Source organism: Cyprinus carpio, chromosome B20 (genome assembly GCF_018340385.1).
Source record: "Cyprinus carpio isolate SPL01 chromosome B20, ASM1834038v1, whole genome shotgun sequence".
NCBI lineage: Eukaryota > Metazoa > Chordata > Actinopteri > Cypriniformes > Cyprinidae > Cyprinus > Cyprinus carpio.
In genome coordinates this window covers 20,022,752-20,033,709 of record NC_056616.1, presented here as the reverse complement: position 1 = coordinate 20,033,709, position 10,958 = coordinate 20,022,752, and the positions used below count along the sequence as shown (strand labels likewise).

Genomic DNA, 10,958 nt, shown 5'->3' with positions numbered 1-10,958 from the left:
TTTATATTATTTAAATGTTTAGAAAGTAGCAGCTGTTTTTATTTATGGGGTTTCCAGGGTAAGGGCTGCATTTTCTGCAGTTTAGCGCCATCTGCTGTCAGAGAGTGAATGTGCTTTCATTCAGCGCATCTCTCACGTGTTCCTCCATGTGCTTCTCATGCGTGCTTGTTTACATCAGGGTTCACACGGGTCTTTAAAGCAGCATACAGCGGTGTTGTGCATTGTGACCAGTTGATGGGAAAAGTATTCTTAAAATGCATTTAAAATTCTGAATAATTTGTAATAAATAATTATTCTCTGTATTTTGAAGTGCCCACGATAACAATATCGTGCATATTCATTACCGCGATATATCGCATTACCGAATACCGGCACAAGTCTATTATGTAGTTACTTTTATTAGGCCTATTAAATTAAATTTACAATTAATTTGCCCTACAATAATTACCAAATAACTGACGTGCTGCGAGGATAACAAAAGATTAGGCTATATATTTACTCCTCAGTTAAAATGTGTTTTTTTTTTTAAGGTATTTTAATACAGGACTATTGTACAATGATTTATATGCCTACTATTAAAATATTAACACTGCAGTCATCAATAAAATTAATGAAATAAAAGCTTTTATTTCAAGCACCAACTTTCAAAAACAACCTGTTTAACATGAAATATGTTTCCTATCATTTCTTTCCACTATGTAAAATTAGAAATATTAAGGGAATAAATTAAAACAGCTATATACCATTATCACCATATGTTGAAGTAGATTCGTCTCGTCGTCTCCGATAGAATATGTGGCAACAGATGCCGAAAGCTCTGTCATTACTCTGTCATTCCGTTTCTAATTTCACTTTCTGTATAGTGAATTGACTGTGATTAAGACGTTTACAGGCATAACTCTTGCTTAAAGTTTGCATGTTCCTTGTGTGTGATATCCATTGGCTAGCCTTCATGGTTTAAAACAGAAACATTGCGATGTAAGCAATTACCTCCATATCAAACCGAACAATGAATTTTGTTAACTGTTACACCCCTGTATACATATGTGTGTGTGTGTGTGTGTGTGTGTGTGTGTGTGTGTGTGTGTGTGTGTGTGTGTGTTTGTGCATATGTGTTAAAAAAAATTATTAATTCCTGAAAACGTAATTTTCAGTTTCACATGATCTTTCAGAATCATTCCAATATGCTGATTTGGTGCTTAATTATTATTTGTGTTTAGTTATTAATAATGGTTATTATTATCAATGCTTAAAACAATTTTGCTGCTTTATATTTTGATATTTTTCATGAAATAAAAAAGTTTAAAAGCATTAATTTGAAATAGACATCTTTTGTAACATTATAAATGTCTTGATCAATAAAATGTGCCCTTGTTAATTTTGTTTTTATAACTAGTACAAAATGTTTCTTTAGCTCCAAATCAGCATATTACAAAAAATTCTGAAGAATGAAGAAATGGCTGCTGAAAATTATTTTAAAATTAAAATTTTAATTAAAAAAAAAAAAATATATATATATATATATATATATATATATATATATATATATATATATATATATATAGACCGGTAGTGATATTAATTGTAGTCATTACAAATCCTATTAAATTTAACAATGTACATGAGTATTATGATGAAAAATAACATCAATGGAGTATAATTGACACTCATGCATAAATGCAGACACTTCTGCACATGAAAACACAATTTGCATGTGTGTGCTCATCACTCTTGAAAGATTTTGTTTACACTGAAGCCAAGAGCATTGATTTTATTAAAAATTCACTCCTCCATTTCCATCACTGACTCACCCCACACTGCTCTGTGTCGTTACCCACATCTACAGGGATGAATGTCACTGACGGGTTCACACTCACACTATCGCTTTCATTCGCCCTGTCCTTCTTGCTCTCTGACGTACTAACTCTCCAAGCCGCCCCCCATCTCTCTCTCTCTCTACCACTCTCATGTTTGCTCTTTTGTTGTCTCTTTCTCAGCCTCTGTAAGAAACAGTCAACAATTTCGATTTAGACAAACATGCATTTACAAAAATCCATATATATCTCACAGTTGCTAGTTACAGTCTCTGATAAGCGACATAAATTCTCTGTAATCTGATTGGATAACAAATGGATATGTGTAAACCCCGTAGTTTCAGTAGCCTTAATTTATAGCTGTTGGTTTTGACCATTTATTTTGTTATGTAACCATGCCCAACAGACCTTGAAGGCATAGCAATCTAATGATCTAATTCAGTGGTTAACGCTGGTATCAGCAGACATGGGCGCATTTAATCAGATCCACGTTGTACAAATACAAAACACCTTATCTCTGTTTTTCAGATGCCACTGTTGACATTTTAAACAGAGCTTACCGACTCTGCGGTTACAGTAAACGCATTGTTACGTTGGTTTAATGTGGATATTTCTTTACCACTGTCAGAATCCTTTTCACTCATTAGTGGTACATTTCTATTGATTTTTTAACTAACAGAATACATCAGGGAATAAATCAGAGAAACTGTTTATGGAAAAAGACTTAAAATTGCAGCTACGATTTATAACACATACAATCTGTACCTGTAAATTTTGAATGAAACTTATATTTTAAGCGAGTTCAAAATTTGACTCTAAACAAGCACAATTGTTTGGGCTGCCATTTTGCAGTACTGTGCTGAGATGTAACACAAGAGTCCCTGAGGATCATAGAACAGCCATCCGAAACAGACACTGTTCATATGTAAACACTGTTGCGCCATCTGATGGCCAAACAGAGAACCGTGCAATAAAAAGGACAGCTGAGTGGTGCATTTCCTTGTAGCAGAAAGAATCTAGAATCTGCTCCGAGGCCAGCGATAATTGGTGCACATCACTTCAATCTGTGAAGCATAGAAAATAAAAACAGGTTTAACTGCAAGTCTTTCTACTAGTCAGTTTCAATCACACATTTCTACTATAACTATACCAGACATTGTTAACAGCAGTTAATGTATCCGATTCTTGTTAAAGCATGTGGATAGAATCGCTGGGTTTTCTGAGATAAACAACATGAGGGGTTTTGCGCAGCACTGCCTGTGGTGAAAGGCCTGTACTCAGCATGCCCGACAGACGCTGAGACATGGAGGAGACAAACTGCATGCCAGTGCGTAGGCAGCAGCTCTCATCTCTGCCTCTGCCTCTCCTAAACGCATAATCAATCTTACTTAATGTACCTCCCTCTCTGAGATGAAAGAGAAACAGCGGTGAGACATGCGGTATTAATCCCTGAGTAACTACAGCATTAAACACACTGTATGTTAGAATATTACCTAAACTAAAGTGCTGATGCTCACTGAAAATTTTGAAGCTATGATTCTAAGGCATTTTGGAAGGTTGCCAGGGTGTTACTATCAGGTTGCCAAGATGTTCTGAGTGGTTGCTAGCTGACCTCAAATCCATATTAGAATTTGGGGCAGGATTCACAAAACATTTTCATAAATAAAATCTTTGCAACCATTATTTTCTTCTTATTTTTTAACTTAAGAATACATTAAGAATATTTTGCATCCCCATGAAGCTTTAATTCTAATCTTGATTGTTCTAAAGGCAAATTTGAGAAGAATTATAATTACTGAAAAGAATATACTTTAAAAAAAATGTAAATAACCTTTTTAAGTAACATTCAACTTAAACTTAAATGTCTAAAGGTGTTTATTGGGTTGTTTAAATTAAGCATAACATTAGCTACTTGTAATGCATATTACTTTTACTAAGGATGTGCACAAGTTCTCTGAAGTGACAAAAATAATTGGTAATGTAAACAATTATCAGGTATTATCATGTGTACATTGACTTTGTGCAAAATTTTAAAACAGTAACAACTGCAAAACTGACTTAAATAGGGACCTAGTTTTTCATTTTATAATTACAACATAATATTCATGAGCATTCAGCACAAAATAACTACTGTAAATATAATGCCAAGTGCTCATCTAAGAAGATCTTAAGAAGAATTTCTTACCAATTTTTCAAGAATTTCACTTAAGAACACCCTGACAAACGGTTTATAATTGATCTTAAGAAATTTCTTGACTTCTTTCTCAAGAAAATTGATGAGAATCTGACCCCTGGTGTCTAGACGGCTCAGGTTCCTGTTTTTATGGGATTTCCTGTCCATTTTATTATCTGCCAGGTGGAAATTGTTTGTGTGATCACATAACAAAAAGTAAGAGGACATGCCAAAGTTTATTACTTCTGTTCTGTGGGGTCTGTGCAAATTTGTAACCCAAAAATGTGCAAAAATAATAATAGCATTTGACATAGCAAGCAATGATATTTCTACCTTTTGATTTCAAACAAGACAAGGTCTTTACCTTTCAGTCGGTGAGTTCAAACTCCACGGACTTCTTCTGAATGTTTTTATTGAATGGCATCTTGAAGTCATCAAAGTCCACCTCAAAACTGAAACGCTGCCTTCTTCTTGCTTTCCTATCCATCAGCTCAGTAGTGGTCAGCTGATTTTGCCACGTCTACGACAAATAATAAGAACAACAGATATCATAGCCCAATGAAAATACAATTTCTCATCTTCATAGATAGACAGACAGACAGATTTGTTTGTAATGTGTTGTGTATGTACAGCCCTTATATGGAGACATAACTACTGTATGTTGATTAATTGAATGATCAGTAGAATAAGAGTATGAAATTTATGTGCACACTGTTTTGGCATGAAAACACCTTTTATTATTAGTTCATGAGGCCCATTTCTCTGTGCGTATACCTATGAATGGTGTCCAGCTTACCGTTCTTGGCACAAAACTGATGTCCAATTTGTTGAGCTTGCCGGTAGTGATCTGAGTGCTGTGCACGATAACACTGTCTTTCTTCATTGCTTTCTTGACTGCTGAGTTCGAGGAGGCTGTAGGAGTGGGAATGGTGCCCTGCTGAGAAGATAAAGCACCAACACCCTAATCAAGACACAGTGGACGTGATGACACATTGACAATGGTGTGACTTTCAACAAAGGTTCAGCGGGGTTTCCATGTGCACACTAACGAGTCACGAAGTCGCCAAGGCCTTGTTGGGGGGTAATGTGACACGTCTGGACTCATTTACTTACTCTTTGCTTGGGTTTTCATTTGCTGTGTCATCTCATTTTCCATACCAGATGGTTTTGATCACAGCTCGTATGCTGTTTCAATTTTATATTTGAAATGACACAGCAATTTTAAAATGAGAATTACTGTGAATAGTACTTGACAAATATTTAGTGAAAAATAATAATAATATATTTTTTTTTCATAGCACCATTTCAAAACCCAAGGTCACATTACAGATGTGGGGAACAAGGAAAAAACACCAATGTAAAAAAACATGTTTCTACATAAGGATGAATTTTGATAATGCATCAATAACCCACTGCTATCTATGAGACACTTCTGGTGGCAGAATAAATTTATCATGGATAAAAAAATACGAATAGAACATTTATACAATAGCATCAATGATGCTGTTTATCCATGCCATTGGTGTCAGTATAAAGTCCAGGACTACTGTAGTATTGAATCAAACCAAAACACTTGAATCTTTAAATTATATGAAAGGGGAAATGATATTTATCTATGGTCTCATATTACGTTTTAAGTTTTTATTCAATACTTAATGTATAGCTGAGTAAAATAGCTTCTCAAAGATGGAAAAACGAAGGGCGTGGTTTGATTTCATCAGGAAATGATTGGCTCGTGGATATGCCGAATAAATATGTTGAGTCACATACAGTACACTTGTTCTACCTTTTCTTTTGTAGACCCAGGGGTTGAGGCCGGCGTCAGTTTGCGGTGGACTCTGACAGGCTGGTGCTTCTTATTCTCCTTAGGTCTGGGTAGCGTATTAATCTTAGCCTGGATCAAATCCACCACCCTGAAGTCTGCATAAGCGTGGGCAACGTCCAAGCAGTTTTGCTCTGCAATTAAAAGATTTAAAGTTCCTGACTCAAATGACAGCAGAGCCAAAGTTGATCAGTCTCAGAGGTTTAATGCACTGTAAATCAGGGTGTTCATAAGAGTCCTCCAGCAAAGATGATGTGGCATTGTGGGAATGATGTAAAAACGACTGCACTGAGATGGTTATGAAATAGAAAAGGTGTTCATGGTTTGCACACTTGAATAGATTTATGATCTATCAAGACGCTGAAGTTGTATTATAATAGTTATTTGTTGAAAGGGAATTGTACCTGTCTTATTTGCTGCATTGACCTTGGCCCCAGCTTTGATGAGGTACTCCACACAGGACGGTCTACAGCTCTCAATGGCTCTCATTAGGGGAGTGGCTCCATTGAGGGTGGGCGGGTCCACAGAAGCTCCCGCCTCCAGCAGCAACTGTATGATGTCCAGCTGTCCTGCATGACAGGCGTGGTGTAGAGGTGTCCAGCTGAACTGATCACATGCATTCACATCAGCCCTGCGGTGAGATTATCGTTTGGACATCATTGTTACGAATATACATATGCCAATGTAAATATTAATTTAGAAGGATAGTCATTCCTTCATCATTTACTCACTCTCATGTCATTTCAAACCTGTATGACCTTCTGTCCTCTGTAGAACATTAAAGAAGATCATTTGAAGAATGTTGGTAACCAAACAGTTTTGGTTCCCATTGACTTAGATCAATCAATGGGAAATACAATGGAAGTCAATGGGAACCAAAACTATTTGGTTACCAACATTCTTCAAAATATCTTCTTTTATGTTCTGCAGAGGAAAAAAATCATATAGATTTGGAATGACAATAGGATGACTAAATCACCATTTTTAGGTGAACTAGCTATCCTTTTAAGTTAATTCTTATAAGTACATTAAAGTTACCCATTATCAAGAAGGAACTTTGCCACTTCGTAGTTACCACTTGCGCATGCAGCCATGAGTGGTGTCTTGTAGAAGCGATCTTTCACATCTACAGGAATCTTTTGGCTGAGTGCCAACCTGAGAGACTCAATATCTCCTGTTTTAACACAGTAGTTCATATTTATGTATATCTTTTCTGGCTCATCGATGTACCATGCCGTATCATCTTCGATAGGATGTCCTGGTCGATGGTCCCGGTCATATCTGTGGGTGTCTGTAGCATGCTGGTAACTTTCAATCATAAAATGCGGTGGCCCACCATCGTCACGCCGATGAATGAAATCAGGCGGGATAGTGCATATGGGCATAGGTGCATTGAACTTAGTCTTTTTGGTCTTTCCTGCCTTGGTTGCCTTCTTCTTCTTAGGCCCATAAGAAGCCATAACATATGTCTTTGGAAGATATTTGAGACCTTTTAGAAAATCACTTATATTTATAAAGCCCTCTCTTCTCTTATCGAGGGCAAGCAGAAGAGCATGAATTTGTTTATCATCTAGAGGAGTGTGAAGGTCCTGAAGAACAGACACAAATGTCGTTCTGGACACCATTTCTATTCCCATGTAGCCGTCTGATGCTGACTCGAAAGCACTTCTCAGTGCATTCTCATTTTCATGAGACCAGTCATGAAGCGTCAGAGCCCACGGTTCATTTGTGCCACCTGCTCCTTTTGAGAACTTTCCATGCAGTCGTTCAGCCTTCTTAAGCTCTTTGACGGTGGCTTTGTGACCACAGTCCTTAGCGATCTGACGGGGAAGCAGACCTTCTTGGTTCTTCAGTTTGGGATTGCATCCTAAAGTAGGAACTTAAATCTTTAAGGCATTCAAATCAAGTTCAGCTTGTTCCATATCAAGAAGCATGACTGCTTTTATGGTAGGGCTGCAGGATTTGGGAATAATCTAATTGTGATTTTTCTAATAAATATTGCCCTCTCAATTTCTGGGAGGGTTGCACATTTTTAATTGTTATTATTATTACTAAATAATTTTTTAAAACAAAATAAGAAATATTATAATAACACAAAATCAAGTATTTAAGAAAAATAATCTAATAACGGCCGTAAAATTACTTAATTTCTTCATTTTCAGAAGAAAACCAAAGTGGGACCTTAAAGCTTCTCTTTTGTTGACAATAGCCGGTTTATGAGGACTTCTCATTACGAGTTTGTGAATAAATATGGTGCATGTAATAAAAGGAAAATAAACTTTCCTAATAAAATGAATAACTAAAGTAAATGTACAAAAATACAGAGAATTATACCTTATTGTGTTGTTTTCAGGTATAGTCAGTTTTTTTTACTATTGATATCGTTTTTTTAATTGAGAATTTACAGCAATCTGCTCAAAAAGATAGTAACAAGCCGCCATTCTCCCCTGGTTTAATGATTCTGTTTGTCTTAAAATTAATTGATTTACCTCTTTGAGCTAGAAACCTGCAGCAATCTGTGTAGCCACCAGAGGCAGCGAAGTGCAGCGGTGTATCCCCCTCTGATGTTACTGCTCCAAAGTCTGCTGCATATGCAGACAACACCGTAATAATCTGGAAAAAAGCAGGAATGATAATCACTTGGAGAAATACGTAGGCTTGCTAGGAAAGTTTCATTCAATAACAACAAATTTTATCACTTTTTTATATAATTGTTAAAAAACAACAGAAGTGATGCTCACTTCAAAGAAGCCTCTTTCAGCCGCAAAGTGAGCTGCATGGAATTGCTTCTTATCCAAGACATTAACCTTTCCTCCTTTTTTGAGAATGGCTCTCACAAGATCTATTGCGCCTGCTCTGGTAGCCTCCATCAGAGCTGTCCGACCAGTTTCCTGGGATATCATACACACAAAATCAATAATGCAAACACCCGACCCATCAGCAGTCTTGAGTTTGTGTATGTGTGTGCAAATATATACACATACACTTCAAATATACAAGATCTTAAATACTCTTGAAGTACACATTCAATTAATTTTGGAGTCCATTTATCAATTATACAATGTTGGCAAACCTGATTTGTAGCATTGGGGTCTGCTCCTCTATCTAGGATACTGAGACACATTCCTTCACAGTCCTGAGCTTGTTCGCAGGCCAGCAGAAACACTGGCATCCCAGTTTCTGAAACATTGTTGACATCTGCATTGCCATTAAGGGCCACCTGGAGGCAGCGCATGTGCCTTTTGGTAGGGTGGATGCAGTAGAAGAGCAAGCCTGGGAGGGAAGCCAAAGTACGGATTACTCAGATCAATTTACGCACTAGTTTTACTGGACGTGCCCTGATCTGTAATTAGATCTGCATACAGTAAATCTCCAAAATGGCAGGATGCTGCCAGTCATTGATGATCCCTGTTGACTATGTGGTTGCTGTCAAATTGCCTTATGAAGAATAATTGTTGGTGAGGCGTCAAATACAGGAAGCCTTATTAATATCTAACCCTAGAGAGAAAGATAAATATTGTATACTGATAAATAAAATTAAGTATTCAAAGATAAAGTCTTCGAACCCGGCACTGACAGAAGCTTATAACAGTTGCATGCATATTTATAAGGACAGCAATGGATAAAAGTGGCAGTTAAACTATTTTATAAATTAAAAAATTACCTTTCCCCTCTTTGTCTACAAGTTTCATGTCTGCGTTGTTCTTGGCCAGTAGAGACACGATCCTGTCATATCCAAGCTCTGCGGCCAGCATCAGGGGTGTCCTCCCCCTCCTGTCCTGCATGTCTGGACGGGCACCTTGGGCTATGAGGAACTCCAGCATGTCGGGTTTGTTGCCCACCGATGCTAGGTGCAGGACACCGTTCCCCTCGTGTGGCTCAGTGAGATTTATGAGGTCACGAACACCCATGCTGATTAATTTCTCTATGTACAGCTTATCTCCATCCTGGATGCACTGCAGTAGACGATAGATCTGCAAAACTTCAAGCCTTTCCTTGGCCAGGGTGCATGACATCATGAACCTGAAAATCTAAAAAATGTACACTAGCATTTGTAGGGTTTTCCCCCTTGTTTTAAATGCATTTCACTTGAGATTTTAATCAAGGTGCAATAATAGGGCACAAAATGACTGAAAGTAGGTTCCTCTAGAAAGGAAATTTTAAAAGAAAAAAAAGAACAGTATATGAATAATTTACTTTCATTGTGTGAGTATATAATCATATAATCCATAAAAAGTAAATGTAATTTGATTATGAGCATTTCATTAAATGTGACGACAAGCGTCTGATGCCCTTTAACTTTAATATTTACATGATTTTTCATAACAAACACATTTCTTTTTATGCAAAAAAATGTTCCTCCAAGAATATTCAATAAAAACAACTTTTTCGACCATGTGATCATTTGGGGACCCGAATTCACTAAGGGGTCTTTTTTTGCATCTTAATTTGTAGATTTTTAAGTTGGTAACAATATAGCTATATATCTGATAAACACGTTTTACAAGACTACATTCAGTGTCACACAACGATCAGATTCCCTTACCTGTTTCTTCGTTCTGAAATCCACAGTATGTTAAGTAAATGTTACATTGTTTCCAAGCGCGTCTCTCTGTGCTCGTTGTGTGTCTCTATGGCAACAGCACGCCGTGAAGTCTTAAAAAGCTTCTTCAAGAAGTAAATTCCGCCTCATTGTCCCCGCCTCTTTTTTATTAGAAGCGGCCTAAGATAGAATTACCGCACTTTTACGTGATCACTTGACCTGGGCTGAGTAGCCTGACGAGAAACGGCGTATCAGTTTTCATGGCAATGTCTTCAAGCGTGTGAGTAACTTTTTGCATGAGTGACAGTAAGTGGCATCTATCACAAACAGATTGGATAAAGTTCTCTCACCATTAAGTCGAAGTCATGCATTATTTAATGTTATCACTTTATCTCGCGCTCATTCATTCTTTCTCAGGAAGGGGGTCCGGTACAATAAGAAAATGTGGCTAAGATTTCAGATCATCCACTAGAGGGCGCGAATTCACTATAAGTACAATGGCCCCGCGCTTTTTTTTAGCCAATGAGAGATCACATTCTGCATTTTATGTTTTGGGATTGGCTAGAGTGTCTTTGGAGGGCGGGGCTTTAGAGTTCAAAGAGAGCG

At 37.2% G+C, this 10,958-nt stretch overlaps 1 protein-coding gene across 2 annotated transcripts; it reads right to left on the bottom strand.

The window, feature by feature from the left end:
* Positions 1-1,570: 1,570 nt before the first annotated feature.
* On the bottom strand, positions 1,571-10,938 carry ankef1a (ankyrin repeat and EF-hand domain containing 1a). Of its 2 annotated transcripts, none has more exons than XM_042747120.1 (11): positions 10,356-10,938; positions 9,474-9,840; positions 8,883-9,082; positions 8,551-8,700; positions 8,299-8,422; positions 6,848-7,676; positions 6,214-6,440; positions 5,774-5,943; positions 4,784-4,924; positions 4,352-4,507; positions 1,571-2,000 (listed from the first exon to the last, which is right to left on the bottom strand). In XM_042747120.1, exons 2-10 carry the CDS (start codon positions 9,826-9,828, stop codon positions 4,355-4,357), a joined length of 2,349 nt encoding a protein of 782 aa, XP_042603054.1. In that variant the 5' UTR covers positions 9,829-9,840; positions 10,356-10,938; the 3' UTR covers positions 1,571-2,000; positions 4,352-4,354. The 2 variants fall into 2 exon arrangements, with proteins under 2 accessions (XP_042603054.1, XP_042603053.1); XM_042747119.1 differs by having other exon boundaries at positions 1,571-2,878; positions 10,356-10,937.
* Between the last annotated feature and the right edge of the window lie 20 nt (positions 10,939-10,958).